Source organism: Ovis aries, chromosome 8 (genome assembly GCF_016772045.2).
Source record: "Ovis aries strain OAR_USU_Benz2616 breed Rambouillet chromosome 8, ARS-UI_Ramb_v3.0, whole genome shotgun sequence".
Classification (NCBI taxonomy): Eukaryota; Metazoa; Chordata; class Mammalia; order Artiodactyla; family Bovidae; genus Ovis; species Ovis aries.
In genome coordinates this window covers 73977018-73993656 of record NC_056061.1, presented here as the reverse complement: position 1 = coordinate 73993656, position 16639 = coordinate 73977018, and the positions used below count along the sequence as shown (strand labels likewise).

The 16639-nt window shown below is 40.2% G+C and overlaps 1 protein-coding gene across 3 annotated transcripts in view; it reads left to right on the top strand.

Moving 5' to 3' along the window:
- Positions 1 to 1858: 1858 nt before the first annotated feature.
- The window catches only part of LATS1 (large tumor suppressor kinase 1), a 36063-nt gene continuing 21282 nt past the window's right edge, over positions 1859 to 16639 (top strand). The window contains exons 1-2 of one of the 3 annotated variants that reach the window (XM_004011406.6): positions 1859 to 2129; positions 13596 to 14072. In XM_004011406.6, coding sequence (XP_004011455.1) covers positions 13731 to 14072 — 342 coding nt within the window. In that variant the 5' untranslated portion in view covers positions 1859 to 2129; positions 13596 to 13730. 3 annotated transcript variants of the gene reach the window in all.

Sequence of the window (16639 nt, the reverse complement as noted above, 5' to 3'; positions counted from 1 at the left end):
AGTGTCGGACACGACTGAGCCACTGAACTGAACTGAACTGAAGTGGAGAATATGGCTACTCACAGTTCAGAACCTTCCCCTAAGATATTATGAACTGGGAAGGCCTGTGTTCTCAGGACCACAGTGCTCTGCAGACTTCTTCCACGTGTGCTGCCTCTGTTCCTACAATTACCCAAGTATGACATTTGGCCCCTTACATTTTGTTGATAAATCAAAATGAGACAACTTACTCTACATAAAATAGACAAGCAACAAGGGTTTGCTGTATAGCACATGGAATTACATTCAATATCTTGTAATAACCTGTAATGGAAAATAATCTGAAAAATATATACATTTAGAACTGAATTACTGCTGTACACCTGAAACTAGCACAATACTGTAAATCAACTACACTTAACAACAAAAGCAAAATAACCTTCTTCCATGAAGCACTAAAGAACTGAATAGGCCGAAGCTGGACCGAGGGTTTTCTATCACAGTGACTAAAAGACCTTCAAACACAATGGCGTGTATTGTCATTCTTAGACTCCAGCACTCCTAGGAGCTACTTCCCTTGTCTTTCACTTCCACCCTCTCCCATTCTCTGCCACTTTTCATCTTTGTGGTTGGTTCTTCTCTCCTGAGCATTCCCTCTCTTCTTTCCCTGCTCTTTTCTCCCTCAGCTTCACAGGAGTAAACCTCTTAATATAGAGAGAAATTTCCTGAGCTCCTTGAATTATCCTGGAGTTTTCCCAAAGACAGTAGGTTTTGGAGATACCCACCTTTAGGTTTAGAGAGATGAAGAGCTTAAGATCTGAGGGTTGGTGACAGGTGACAAGGTTCAAGGGGCAGTCTGCTCTTTCAGATACATAATCCTACAGAGGGCAAGCAGGCCCCTGAACATATTAGATTCACAGAAGTCACAGAATGTTGTTCTCTAGTTGAAGACAGTTAAGACCTAGGGCCACTTTGGGTCATATCTTCTACAGACTCTGTGACTGTGGGATATAGATTTTCAACCATCCTCTCCTGGAATGTAATCTTTTAACAGAGGATTTCACATTTGAACTTCTCCATACAGTAGCCAACAACGAATTCAACATCAGAAAAAAAAAAAAAGAAGTTTTAAAAACAAATAGTCTCCTCTAGTTAAAAAAGAATGAGATATTTGAAAATACTAATTGTATATATTTTCTAGAGGCAGAATTGGCAAAGGGGCTCTGTACAATGGGTGGAAAGGACCTTTAAACATCATAAACTCAACGATCCTATCCGAACCTTTTAATTCAATCTAACAAGAAATAAAGCCTCTTCTTGCAGTCATCATTATCCCAATTACGGCAATAATGATTTCCTCTTCTACCGATTCGGTTGGTCGATCAAAATCTCTAAAACTCCCCAGTCTGTCCTGGTTAGAGAATATATTAATCCGGCTGATTCAGCAAATTCTTAAACTCACGGATTTACTCGGGGATAGTGCTAAGCAAAATTCTAGTTATTTCAAAGTCTCTAGAAATCCCGAATCCTGAACGTCCACAGCTAGGTTTCAGAGGGCAACTCACTGCTGTTTCCTTCTGAGAAATAAACTCCTTCAGATACGCATCTTTTATTCTATATTCGGCCACAGAAAGAGCGCAAATAAAAAAAGAGAGACACTGAAATACTTGAGTGGGCTTGGGAGGAGGGAGCCTGACGCCACCAGACTGGGCGAGTCACCTGGGCAGCGCGAGGCGGGGGCGACGCAGCTGGCGGACACGCAGACTAGCGGGCGACCGCAGAGGGAGGGAGGCCGCAGGCGGCGCGCTCGCTCCCCGCCGCCAGGCGGGCAGAAGCCCCCAGTCCTCGGCCCCCGCGCAAGCGACGCCGGGAAATGCCCACATCCGGGAAACCTGCAAGGGAGTGCGGCGGCAGCGACACCGAGTGAAAGGCAAAATGGCGGCGGCGGCGGCGGTGGCCTGGTGCTGAGGGGAGAGCCAGGTCCCCGCGACCTCCGCGACGGGCCGCGCTGGCCCGCGGCAGCCCCCCGGTGCCTCTGTCCGCCCTGCCCCCTCGGGGATTCTTGGGGTCCCCGGGAAGGGCTCCGGCCGCCTCGGCGCCCGCCCTCGGGCCCGTGGCCGCTGTCCAGGAGCCCCGCTGTCCCCCTGCAGGTAGGTCCGAGGCTGGCGTAGCGGGTGGGGCGCACTCTCGCCTCCAAAGCCGGAGTTGCGGGGCGGTGGCCGTGGGGGCCCACGCCCATCCCCGCTGGCGGAGGTCCAGGGGCTGCTGTGGACGGGCGGGCCGCGGCGGCCGGTGCGGGCCCAATTTGGCTGGTTGCACGGACCTGAGAGGAGCCCTGCCCTGGGGAAGCGAGGCTTGGCCGCGCCCGGGGCTGCAGGAAGAGCCCCGGGCTTTGCGGCCTTGGAGGTTCAGGTTAGGCTAGGAGGGACCTGTGCCGCTGGAGGCCTTGCGCGGACTGTCTTCCCTCGCTCCTCCACCCTCTTATCCTCATCGCTCTCGGGTCAGCGGTATTTAGGAAGGAGGGAAAAGCGGAAGGTGGTTCTGAAGGAAATGTACAGCCAAAGAGCCACGGTTCTTTGATCCCAGAGGAACCAGATGCTGTATACCTTGAACAACTGCTGCGAATTTCTGTTTACAGTCCTCTGTAAATAAGGTACTGTACATAGTTGGAAGGGGTAGGAGAGCTGGAGGGATCATTACGGAGTAGGCGTATGTATGTATACACAGAAAAGGAAGGAAAGGAAAGTAAGGGGACACTAGCATAACTTCAAAAAGAATTTGTATCACAAAGAATGACTCTCAGGTGACTTGATTTCACCCCATTCTCTCCAACTGAAAGTTGTTTTCTTCGCTTGAAAGTACTTCTCTAAGGGAGCAAAATTTAATGTCTTGTGGACCCGTATGTTCATATTACTCAAAATATAACGTCGGGTAGAAGTTCTTAAATCTGGTAAGAAATAAGTATAATCTCACAAATAGTATTGTTTCACTCCAGTTTGGGAAATGGATTTGAATCAGAAGCTTGTCAGGCCTTTATGGATTATATATTGGAGATTAAGAATTTTTTTTTAATCAAATTAACTCCGTGTGGAAGAAGAGGTAGGACTCTTATCATTGGAATGAATATTCTCCGCTAAGGTGTCCACATTTGTGATTTAATAAGTTGACAGACGGGTAAAATGAGCTTGTTGATTCCCTAAGGCAGTGGAGGAATTTGACTGATTAACAGTAAAAGAAGTAGCATTGTGTTCCCCTGATCAGCTGCTACTGCAAGAAACTAGATCATGGTACATGCCAGGGAAGGCACTTTTTTTTTTTCTGAGCTTGAATATTTATTGAATATGACTTGGCACTCTTCAAAAGCAAATAATAAATGCTTCTGCTACATATTTTTGTTATGATACATAGATTTCCTTCTGTAGGTTCTTCGGTTTTTTATTGTGGGTTTTTTTAAGTTTTTCTTTGTTTAATATTTCTGGTTGTGCATTCAGGCTTTCTCTAGTTGCGGAGAGCGGACTCTCTAGTTGCCGTGTGCGGCTTCTCATTGTGGTGGCTTCTCTTGTTGGGATTCTAGAGCATGGGCTTCAGAAGTTGTGGCGCTCAGGCTTAGTTGCTCTGCAGCATTTGGAATCTTCCTGGACCAGGGATTGAACCTGTGTCCCCTGCATTGGCAGGCAGATTCTTATACACTGTACCACCAGGGAAGTCCCTTTGTTTTTGTTTCTAATGCTTCTCCTTATTACTCTGCATAAATGTAGAATTGGAATAGTTTCCACTCTGATGATTTAGTTTTCCTTCCAGATATTATATTTAGATTAATGGGGGATTTTTGTTGACTGCAAAAGTAATTTAGTCATTGGTCAACATTTTTATCAAGTATAAATGGCGACCTTTTTCAGCATGAAGATAAAATATAGTGACTGTTTTCACTTTTGATAAGTTCTTAGAAAGTGAGTTGGAGAAAACGTCATCAATATGCAGAGATTCTTGAATATTGCTGTATGAGCAGCTAAGGCTTTGGTGCTAAGATGGTACATATTACTGTTGCTGTTCGCATAACTGATTTAGTCAAAGTATGGGGACATGCTGTCTCTTGCTGTAATGAATGGCATCTATACTTCTTTAAAGCTGGACAAGATATCAGTGATATTTTTTGAGACTTACATTTGTACTTTTAAAAAAATATGATAATTTATTATAAAAGGAAGAAATCTAGGGCACATCATTGTTAATGCAGTCCTTTTATCTCTGGAAAATGGAACTCATACTAAGCTTTGAATCTCAGGGGGAAGGATATGGGGGAAGGGTATGGAAGGAGCTCATTTTGTTCTTTGTGTACATCAGAAAACTCTCTTAGCAAACTGGACTTTCAAGTGTTGAATAATGGGATAGTAGGAACAGTTATGATCTATAAGTTGTTGTTGTTGTTGTTTTTTAAAAACACACCTCTAATTTTGTATTGGGGTATAGCCAATCGCCAATGTTGTGATAATTTCAGGTGAACAGCGAAGGGACTCAGCCATTCATATACATGTATCCGTTCTCCCCCAAACTCCCCTCCCATCCAGACTGCCACCTAACATTGAGCAGAGCTCCATGTGCTACACAGTAGGTCCTTGCACATTTAATCAAGGTCTGAACTTTCTAAGAAATGGAGGTTTTGTCTGTCCAGTCTAACAAATTGAAGAGTTCCTTCAGAGAATGTGAATCATAATCCCTTAGGAAGACTCAAGATGTAGGTATGATAAAAAGAGCCCTGGACTGATTCAGGTTATGAGGAGTCCATTTCTAGCATGACTTCCAGCTGGCTATATGATCTTAGGCAGGCCACTTTACCCCTCTGGATCGATCGTCTCATCTGAAGAATATATATATATATATTCCCAACACATCTTATGCTCTTGTGATTTAGCAGGAAAAATAAGTTTTATTTGACTTTGTAAAGTGCACTTAGATAGGATAGCAACTAACATTTCAATAAAAACTTCTTGAAGGAAGCATTTGAATGGTACCTTAAAGGCTGGGTTTCATTTCTTCAAGAATAAGTATGGCAGAGGTTTTCCCAAGAAGAGTGAACAGGAAGGGTAAGAACATGAAAGTAGAAAAGCACAGGGTACGTTAGCTGAGAGCAAGTAATTCGGTTCGATTAGGGTGTCTGTTACATCCAGGAGAATCTGGGTGGGTAAGATGGTGAAAAGAGTAAGAAGATAATAACATTTATTGAATCAGGCCCTTATTCTAAACATTTGACAGGTATTAACCTTATTTAATGCTTAAAATAACCCTATTTAAATAGGACTGTTGCCCAATTTGAAGATCACAAAGCTAGTTGCTAGCAGAACTGGGATTTGTACCCTGCTCTTTGACCCAGATCTCTGGCTTTAATTACTAAGCTAAAGGAATCATTGAGGGCTCTGTAGTAGTGAGGTAACATGGTCAGGACTATATTAGAAAGACTCATCTGGCACCAGTGTGGTGTGGGTTAAAGAGGTAAGCTGTTTAGTGTTGAAGAGTTGTTTTAAAAATATTCTCTACTTCTTGAGTTTTCACATATCATTTTCACATTTGTTAATGCCAGGGTCAACTATACATTGTTGGAGGGCTTGTAAATTAGTACAGCTTTCTGGAAGGCAACCTAAATAATAAGTATCAGAATTTTAAATGCTTATTCTCTTTGACCCAGTAATTCCTTACACTTCTAGGAATTTATCTGAAAGGGAAATGCTCAATAATTGGCACACAAAGTTGTTTTTTTTTTTTTAATGGATTGTTTCAATGGTTACAATTCTGTAATGATTGAATTATGCACTTCATTATTTATGTATTTATTTTTGGCTATACCACTGCGTGACATGTGGAATCTTAGTTCCCTGACCAGGGATCAAACCCATGCCCCCTTGCAGTGGAGGTCCCAACCCAAGAATTTTTATTGCCACAAGTTTTATTAACTTTTATATGTACAAAGAACATGTGTATGCATGTAAGCTATGAAGCATAATAAAGTGAATACCCATGAACTCACCACCCATCCTCAGAACTGGAATATTACCAATACAGTTGAAGTGATCAATGTTTAAAACATTATAATAGCAAAAAATTGGAAATAGCCTAAAGGAACATCAGTAGGGGATAGATAAGTTATGATACATCTACATGATGTAATTCAGTATAGTTATTTTAAAAGATGACATTGAATTGTCAATTTCCTCCATTCCATGATACCATTAATAAGTCTAAAACAAGCAGTCTTTTTAGTAACAGTTTTTCAGGGCAAAGGAAATAAACATGGTTTTTAACTAACCTTCAGTGGCATACATTTATCCCTTCAATTGTATGCCTTTCAATTTTTTTGAGCCTCAGCCTTTTTCACATTCAGAATCTGGAATTCTTCTCATTTACTTTGGGCTTCATATAACATCATGATGGTGTGTTGCTTTTTATGACCCCAGTTAATAATCTTCAACCTCTTTATTGTCTTTATGATTGAGTATATAATATGAGGCATATTGAAGAATATTGGAGTTTTGTCTTCCTTTCCTTTTTGCTTAACCTCTTAGGTTTTGTTGTTTGTTTGTTTTTTCTGAGTTGAGTGAGTTATTGCTAGAAATTAAACAACTTCTGAAGGTAACTCAAAAGGTTTTGACAGATATTTCATGTCTGAATGCTTGTCCTTCATAAAAGACTCTTTTCTTTGAAAATTCTATGATCTCACCGAAATTTGACAGCAGTTTATGCCTTTAATTGCATTGCATATTGGATGACAGTTTCTGAATACATAATGTTACATCATAGTGAAATCTTTTGAAGACATTTTGAAGATTAATCAAAGGTCTAGATTCAACCACATGTGGTGCTGCCAGTGAAAATAATGCAATTGAAGTGACAAGGAAATTTGACCTTTTACTTATGGTCAAGTGAGAAATCTGTATGCAGGTCAGGAAGCAACAGTTAGAACTGTACGTGGAACAACAGACTGGTTCCAAATAGGAAAAGGAGTACGTCAAGGCTGTATATTGTCACCCTGCTTATTTAACTTATATGCAGAGTGCATCATGAGAAACGCTGGACTGGAAGAAGCACAAGCTGGAATCCAGATTGCCGGGAGAAATATGAATAACCTCAGATATGCAGATGACACCACCCTTATGGCAGAAAGTGAAGAGGAACTAAAAAGCCTCTTGATGAAAGTAAAAGAGAGTGAAAAAGTTGGCTGAAAGCTCAACATTCAGAAAACAAAGATCATGGCATCTGGTCCCATCACTCCATGGGAAATAGATGGGGAAACAGTGGAAACAGTGTCAGACTTTATTTTTTGTGTGTGCTCCAAAATCACTGCAGATGGTGACTGCAGCCATGAAATTAAAAGACGCTTACTCCTTGGAAGAAAAGTTATGACCAACCTAGATAGCATATTCAAAAGCAGAGACATTACTTTGCCAACTAAGGTCCATCTAGTCAAGGCTATGGTTTTTCCTGTGGTCATGTATGGATGTGAGAGTTGGACTGTGAAGAAGGCTGAGCGCCAAAGAATTGATGCTTTTGAGATGTGGTGTTGGAGAAGACTCTTGAGAGTCCCTTGGACTGAAAGGAGATCCAACCAGTCCATTCTGAAGGAGATCAGCCCTGGGATTTCTTTGGAAGGAATGATGCTAAAGCTGAAACTCCAGTACTTTGGCCACCTCATGCAAAGAGTTGACTCACTGGAAAAGACTTTGATGCTGGGAGGGATTGGGGGCAGGAGGAGGAGGGGACGATAGAGGATGAGATGGCTGGATGGCATCACGGACTCGATGGACGTGAGTCTGAGTGAACTCCGGGAGTTGGTGATGGACAGGGAGGCCTGGTGTGCTGTGATTCATGGGGTCGCAAAGAGTCGGACACGACTGAGACTGAGCGACTTAACTGAATTGAACTGATGGTCAAGTTACCTGTGTTCTCTGCTGTTCCAGATCTTCTCTGGTTTGGAGCTGGCAAATTCCTTTTAATATTGCTTTTAAGATATGCTCGATTTCAAAAATGTTAAAATGTGGAAAAGCATGTATCTTGGAATCAAGAAAACACTATACTTTCTGTCCTAGAAAGACATTCATAGTACTATGTTATTCTCTTGCTAGCATATTGGGTCCTAAGCAGCAGTAGTTACATTCACACACAGGTCCTGTGTTCCGTATGTCCAGTAATCTCTCCATCAGGTCCAAATATAGCTCCTCTTGGTCCAGAGATCTGTGACGTTATCCTCACTCTCGCTGTCTGTCATCCTCTCGTTACCTCTCGTTCACCGTGTACACAATGGTAGAACAAGGACAGGAGGGCCATAATAAGCAGTACTATTAGAAAAGAAGAAGAGGGGACTTCCCTGGTGGTGTAGTGGTTAAGAATCTGCCTTGCAGTGCAAGGGACACCAGTTTGATCCCCAGTCTGGGAAGATCCCACGTGACAGGGAGCAACTGAGCTCGAGCTCTAGAGCCCGTGTGCCGCAACTACTAAAGCTGTGTGCCTGGAGCCCTTGCTCCACAACAAGAGAAGCCACTGCAGTGAGAAGCCCTTGCCCCACGACTAGAGAGTAGCCCCTGCTTGCCACAACTAGAGAAAGCACAAGTACAGCGATGAAGACCCATCATAGCTCTAAATAAACAAGTAAATCTTTTTAAAAAGGAAAAGAAGAATGGGAAATAGCAGTTTCTGATAACATAATTTTAAAACCTCCACAGGCAGATCTTGTGAAAGCAACCAGCCCTGGAAGAAGAGATTCCTTGGAGGAACTGCCTCATCCTTTGTTCTCTGTTACTGTTGGCCATTGTTCTCCAAGAAACAGGGAGTTCTTTTTCCTTTTCCATCCTTGGTCACCTATGAAGTGTGAGCTTTGGGGAAATATTCCTCTTTGGAAGGTGCAAATCTTTTTTACTAAGTCACTGCTCAAAGAAGTTAAGAGCCCAGAGGTTTTTGTTTTGTTGCCCAAGAGCTGAAAGTTTTTTTAGTTTGAGCTTGAATGGTTAACAAAACAGTTTCCTCAAAGTTAGAAAGCCTCTGATGTGTTTAGTTCCAGTCAGTTCCATGTGTCAGTAACCATACAAAAGTTCACAGGTGTTAGGAACCTCATCCAAAGATTTTAGAACTCTGGTTTCTCTTCTCAATTGGTTATTTGAGGGAAGGCCATACCCTTAATGTTGTTTTTTTTGTTTGTTTGTTTTAAGCCACCTGGCCTCTTAGGCAGCTAAGAGGTTTCACTGAGCATCTGCATTCAGAATCTCTGAATTCTATCCCTTCGTGTTTCGGTCTAAAAGCAAGCTGCTTTTCCAGTTCTACAAGACTTTAAATTTCTGGACTCTATCCCCTTCTATTTTTGTTTACAAGTAAGCTGCTTCTTTCATGACCTTATCCTTTATTTATAATGCTTTGCCAGATAGCCTATAGCAGCCTACATACATTTCTAAAATTCTCTTTTCCAAACTCATTTCGTGGAACTACAAGTTCAGTAGGGCTCCTTGTTACCTTGGAAGTTATAACAGGCAAATCACTTTATCAAATATTTTGCTACTGTGAAACATGGTTCTCCATTTGTCCAGCCTCCAGTGTCATTCCCTTGAAGCCCTCAGCCTGGCCACTTAGCCAATACCATGTTATGTTTATGTTATAGCAGCACCTCACGTCTAGGTATCAACTTCTGTATTAGGATAATGAGAGACTATGTATACAGATACGCAGAGGCCAGATCATATATGAAAATAGAACTGTGACGCACAGTCTTAGTTTCAGTAGTCCCAAAGAGTCAAGTCTTGATCAGTAGTTGTCACCCTGCCTCAGGACCAAGCAGAGAAAACCAAATATGCTTCCCAAAGCAATCAGGATGCTGTACTTCTAGTTAGCCGGCCTCCAACTTCATTATGGTAGAGCATACTTGAAGTCTTCCCTCTTTTTTCGGTATAAAGTTTTTCCACTCCCATGCGTGCCTTTGAGTCTCTGCTAAACACAAGTGATGGTGGCTAACTCCCTTCCTGTAGTAAGCTCTGAGTAAATAGACTCTGCTTGTTTTGGATGGTCTTTATTGCCACATAATACTAAACTGTTTTGTGGTAACAAATCCTAAAATATCAATGGCTTCACATATCAGAGATTCCTGTCTTGCTCACACAGAGCCCCATGGGGGTCAGTAGTAAGCTATTCAGTGGCTTAGGGACCTACAGTGCCTCCATAAATTGGAGGCTACCATCTCAAAATGTCACCTAGATTGTCACTGAAGCAGGAAAATGACAGATGGAGAACCACACCAGCTTTCAACTGCCTCAGCCCAGAACTGCCTCACAGACATCTACTTGCAGGGCTTTAGCAACTAATCTGGGAAATAGAGGACAGTATGTCAATATAGTCTCTGCCACAGAGATTAATAAACAATGATTGAAAATAAACATATGCCGTATTTCCTCCATTTCACCATTTCTGAAGTCAAGTGATGCAGGTAATCTCCTAGTTGAAATGAACATTTAAATACAGAAACTTTGTAAAACAATTATATTCCAGGTTTTTTTAAGTTAAAAAAAAACTATGTTTCTATTATTCTCCTTGAAAAGCTAATGTTGAAAAGATATTGTTACATGCTATTGATAGTTTCTTTAAAGAAACCCTGTGTGTTTTAGTGTACTTTGTATTTGAATCAGAATAATTTGTAGCAGAACCATTCCAAGATCCAGAGTCATTTCCTTTTCTTTATTTTTTAACTTTCTGTTTTGGAAAATTCAAGTGTACACAAAAGTAGAGGAAATAGTACAGTGAACTCTCAGGTACCCGTCACCCAGCTACAACAATAATCAGTTTATCACTCTTTTGTCTCATCCAAATCATCATAAAATCAGATTATTTTGAAGTTCCAGGCATCATATTTATTCACAAGTATAATATTTCAGTCTGTATTTGAAAAAGTATAAACTAATTATTTGTTTATGTAAACCTAAAACACATTATTACACATATCCCAGAACTCAGTCATTTCTATGACTGTTGTGCACTCACTTGGATGTTAGGAATGTTAGTAACTACATTTGAGTAATTGTCAAAGTACAGAGTTAAATATCAGTTCAGTTCAGCTGCTCAGCTGTGTCCAACTCCTTGCGACCCCATGGGCTGCTGCACGCCAGACCTCCATCACCAACTCCCGAAGCTTGCTCGAACTCATGTCCATCGAGTCGGTGATGCCATCCAACCATCCCATCCTCTGTCGTTCCTATCTCCTCTTGCCCTCAATCTTTCCCAGTATCAGGGTCTTTTCCAAGGAGTCAGTTCTTCACATCAGGTGGCCAAAGCTTTGGAGTTTCAGCCTCAGCATCAGTCCTTCAATGAACATCCAGGACTGATTTCCCTTAGATTGGTTGGTTTGATCTCCCTGCAGTCCAAGGGACTCCCAAGAGTCCTCTCCAACACCACAGTTCAAAAGCATCAATTCTTTGGCGCTCAGCCCTCTTCATAGTCCAACTCTCACATACAAACATGACCACTGGAAAAATCATAGCCTTGATTAGACAGACCTTTAAATATAGTCCTTTGTAAATATAGGACTAGAGTTAATCTCTCTGGTTCAGCATTTTCTAAAGTATAGTACACAGAGCATGAATTTCATAAAATGCTGTGGAGGAAAGAGTTCCTTGGTCATTTAAGTTTGGTCAGCATGACATTCTTTTCTTGTAAATTCACATGATAATGTAAAAGAATAATGTATTCTGCGTGTTGTGATCCCATTTTGATTAAGAATAAAAATATTATATATGCAGTATTAATAATAGTGACTTTAAAAAGTAGTGATTATGTTGCTTTCTTTCATCTTATATATTGGATTGGCCCAAAAGTTTGTTTGGGTTTGGGCCAACCCAATCACATTACTATAAAACTGAAAGCTTAAAACAGCATAAATGTATGCTTTTACAGTTCTAGAGACAAGAATTCCAAAATCAGTGTCACTGGCCCAAAATTAAATCATCAGTGAGGCCACTGTTCCTTAGAGGTTCTAGGAGAAAAGCATTTCCATCTTCGTTTGGCTGCCAGCATTCCTTGGCTTCTGGCTGCACCCCCTAGTCCCTGCCTCCATGGTCATATTGCCTCCATCTCTTCTGTGTATCAGATCTCCCCCTGCCTCTCATGCATGTACTTGCTCAACTGGATAATCTGTGATAATTTCCCCATTTGAAGATCCTTTAATGATATCTGCAAAGTCCCTTTTTCCAAATAAGGTAACATTTGCAGATTCCAAGGATTAGGAAGTGGTTAGCTTTGGGGATGTTATTATTCAGCCTACTGCAGTGATTCTCTGTTGAGGGAGGGAATTATAAGGGACTTCTACCTTACATAATTACATGATATTTGAATTTTTCAATAGGGTGCATTTCTTTTTAATAATTGAAATAAAATTATATTTTCTTCAGAGTAAAAAGGAATAAATCACTTGCATTTATTAGTTTAACAGATACTTCTGCACTGCCTATATTTACCAGTTTCTGTGTTAGGGGAATGAAAGGCAAATGTATCTTGACATAGAGAAGCGAAACTATTCTTATTTCATTTTTTTCCTCTCTATTAAGGAGAACCATCTTTGGAATGGTAAATAAGAATAGTAAAATGATGGCTAACTTGGAGTTGAAACCCAAACTAAAGGAATGCCTAGATGGCTATAAATGAAGTGCAACCTAGATACTGAGAGAATTTAATAACAGCCCCAAAGCACAAGAGTAGTGATGCTGGCAATTCAGATATGCCAAAGAAAAGCCATCAAGTGCTTGTTTAAAGTGAAAGTTCTCAGTTTAATAAGAAAAAAAATATGTACTGAGGCTTTAAGATCTGCCATAAGAACAAATCTTCTATACACAAAATTGTGGTTGTGCAAAAGAAAAACAGAAATGTGTACTAGTTATGCTCTTACACCTCAAACTATGAAAGTTATCACCCCAGTATATGATATGTGCTTAGTTAAGACATAACATTTATACAGTAAGGTATTTTAAGAGAGAAACTACATTCATGTTGTTACATGTATGTTGTTATAAGTCTTTTTTGGGGGGAGGGGGGAGGGGGAAGCGCCCCACGGCTTGTGGGATGTTAGTTCCCTGACCTGGTATTGAACTTGAGGCATCTGGGGAATGAGAGTACAGAATCCTAACCACTGGACTGCCAAGGAATTCCCATAGCTGTTCTACTTTATTATTAGTTGTTAAATTTTTTACTGTACCTAAATTAAACTTTATCATAGTTATGTATGTATAGGAAAAAACAGTACAGTTGACTCTTGAACAGCTCAAGGGCTGGGGTGCCGTGCCTTTGTGCCATTGAAAATTTGAGTATAACTTTACAGTCAGCCCTCCATTCAGCATCCTTGGATTCAACCAACCACCAGATTGTGTTTACTGTAGTACGTGTTTGTTGAAAAAAATTCACATATGAGTGGACCCATGCAGTTCAAGCCCATGTTGTTCAGATGTCTACTGTATATATAGGGTTGGGTACTATCTGAAGTTTCAGGCATCTACTTGTGGTCTTAAAAGGTATACCTCCTGGATAAGGGGATACCTGCTGTGCATGGCACTGCTTTATCAGTCAGTCACTTTATAGCTTTGTTTATTTCTTCTTTTATTTAGATTGTAAAGAATTGTAGCATTCCTGGGGACTTCTGCAAAAGATTTTTTTAAGTTTTGCTCAAGGGAAAGCTCTGAATCTCAATCAAGTAGCTGTTAAAGAAGTCTTTTGTGTGGGTTATACATATAGATGTTTTCATGAAGAGAAGTGAAAAGCCAGAAGGATATAGACAAATGAGGCCTAAGACCTTTCCTGCCAGTAACTACACTGGCAGCAGTCGGCAGATGCTGCAAGAAATTCGGGAATCCCTTAGGAACTTATCCAAACCATCGGATGCTGCTAAGGCTGAGCAAAACATGGGTAAAATGTCAGCTGAAGATCCGCGGCAAGTCAGAAATCCACCCAAGTTTGGGATGCATCATAAAGCCTTACTGGAAATTCGAAACTCTCTACAGCCATTTGCAAATGAAACAAGTCGGAGTCCTTCAGAAGTTAATCCACAAATGCTTCAAGACTTGCAAGCTGCTGGATTTGATGAGGTAAGCACTGGTAAAAGAATTTTTCTTAACTTACACTGTGTAGCACTTTAGGTGATCTGCCTAAGTGTTGCCTTTGAGGATTTATTTATGTACACAAATATGTAGGGCTTCCCTGGTAGCTCAGTCCCTAGAGAATCTGCCTGCAGTGCAGGAGACTTGGGTTTGATTCCTGGGTTGGGAAGATCTCCTGGAGAAGGAAATAGCAACCCACTCCAGTATTTTTGCCTGGAGAATCCCATGGACAGAGGAACCTGGCAGGCTACAGTCCATGGGGGTCGCAAGAGTCGGTCATGACTTAGCGACTGAACCACCAACTACCGTCAGTACAGTCACTCAGTCGTGTCCGACTCTTTGTGACCCCATGGACTGTAACACACCAGGCTTCCCTGTCCATCACCAACATGCTCAAACTCATGTCCACCAAGTCAGTGATGCCATCCAACCATCTCATCATCTGTCGTCCCCTTCTCCTCCTGCCTTCAGTCTTTCCCAGCATTAGGGTCTTTTCCAATGAGTCATACAAATATGTACATTCTACAAGCAAAGAATGTTGTTTACAATTTCATTAGTTATTGAAGCAAAATAATTAATATTTCTTTAGTTTTTTTCTGTGGTTCTGAGATTTAAAAGGTTATGAAGTCAGAGCCAAAGTGCACGTGAGGAAAGCCACAGGTAGGGTCAGGGGAAGGACATCTGCTTGTGTGTCATAGTTGCTATGGTGAGCTGAGTGGCTGTTGAAATGATAGCCCTAAGGATATGAAGTTTAAGCTTATGTTACAGAGAAGGAAGTACAATCAGAGATATCATTAAGCAGTTATGCTCACATAACTCTCAGATACAAGTCTTAAACTCACAAAAACTAAAAATTTACTTGATCAATCTCCAAGAATTTCAGTTTTTTGATGAAATTTCAGTTCATGTTAATTATACTAACTTTAATATTTTTACCTTTAGAACTCATTTTTAAAGTTTTCATAGCCTTTATTATTTAATCATATTTTGTTTAACTAATAAAATTTCTTTTCCGTGATTATATTCTTCAGGTGAATATTTTAAATGGCAGAAATCATTCTAGGTAAAAATTCACCATGAAAATTATAACTAAGTGTGAATAATCAGGCATTGATTACATTTTCTTTAAAAATTATTGTAACTTTTTCCCTGATTTCAAAAGTATCTATTCCGTGTTAAAAATTAAACCATATAAGGAAAAAAACTAAAAATTACCTTTAGCTTCACCACACAAAAATAATTACCCTTAAAATTTCTTCACTTTGTTAATATTCTAGTGACCACATTTTCAGCTATCTCTATGTTTAATTTCAAAAATGAGAACCTAAGTAGGCATTATAGTAATGGATTTGAAAAGGGAAATTTGCAACAAAACTAGGAAGAAAAAAGATTATTTCTGGCCCATTCTCTTCATTTGATTAATCTTATTTCCTATTAATTTTATATTTAAATGTTCTAAAAATGTTGGATTTGCACCAGAAAATATATGTAGAGGAGAAGACCTGGTTAATAGTTGGGGGATTAAAGAAATGGCTTGAATGGAGATTGTTTAGAGTACTTTCTTCCTAATACTTTAGTCACACGGCAGAGAATAAAGAGAAGGCTGAATCATGATCTTTTACTTTCCTCTTACATAGTACTAGGAAGAGGAAGTTTAGGAAAGCACATGGCTATACTATAAAGACCCTTAAGTGATAATGTGTGTCAGATTAAGTCACATCATTAAATACATATTTATGGAACACTTACTGTGTGTGAACCCATCAGTCAGGATAGGGAATCATAACAAAAATGCTCCATTCCCTTACTGTGAAAGTTGCCCAGTCATGTCCGATACTTTGTGACCCCATGGACTGTATAGTCCATGGAATTCTCCAGGCTGGAATACTGGAGTGGTTAGCCTTTCCCTTCTCCAGGGAATCTTCCCAACCCAGGGATTGAACTCAGGTCTCACCCATTGCAGGTGGATTCTTTACCAGCTGAGCCACAAGGGAAGCCACCATAGTTTTAAGGAACTTAAAATTTTTTTCTAACATAAACAGTTTTAAGAATTGTAAGGCATTGGTCAGTGTCCTGTTCTTTATCTGTTGGCAATAATAACAAGAGTTGCTTTGCATTGCAAAGATGTTAGCTTTACTGCAATCACACATTTCAAAATTGTTTACCTTATGACATTAGTAGCTTTACTGAAAACATTTAGACATTTATTAATCCTCATTTATTCAAATAAGGAAGGAATGGTATTATTTATACTTGCAATGGTATAAAGAGTATGGCAATTTACTTCTGCCTCCTGAATCATTCTTTCTGATAGCTTCCCATTGTATTGCAGAATTTGTTCAAGATCCTAACTTGGTACTTCAAAATTCTGATTCAGTTTTCACTTACTCTGGGTTGTTTTTTGTTTTTTTGCCTTAAATATTTCAAGATTAATTTCCTCATGAGAATAAATATGAAATAGGATCACTGTATTCTTAGGTCACATATAGCTACAATCACTGGGATATATTTTTGCTTCTAAGCAACCAAAGCACAGCAATATGGACATAATGTTT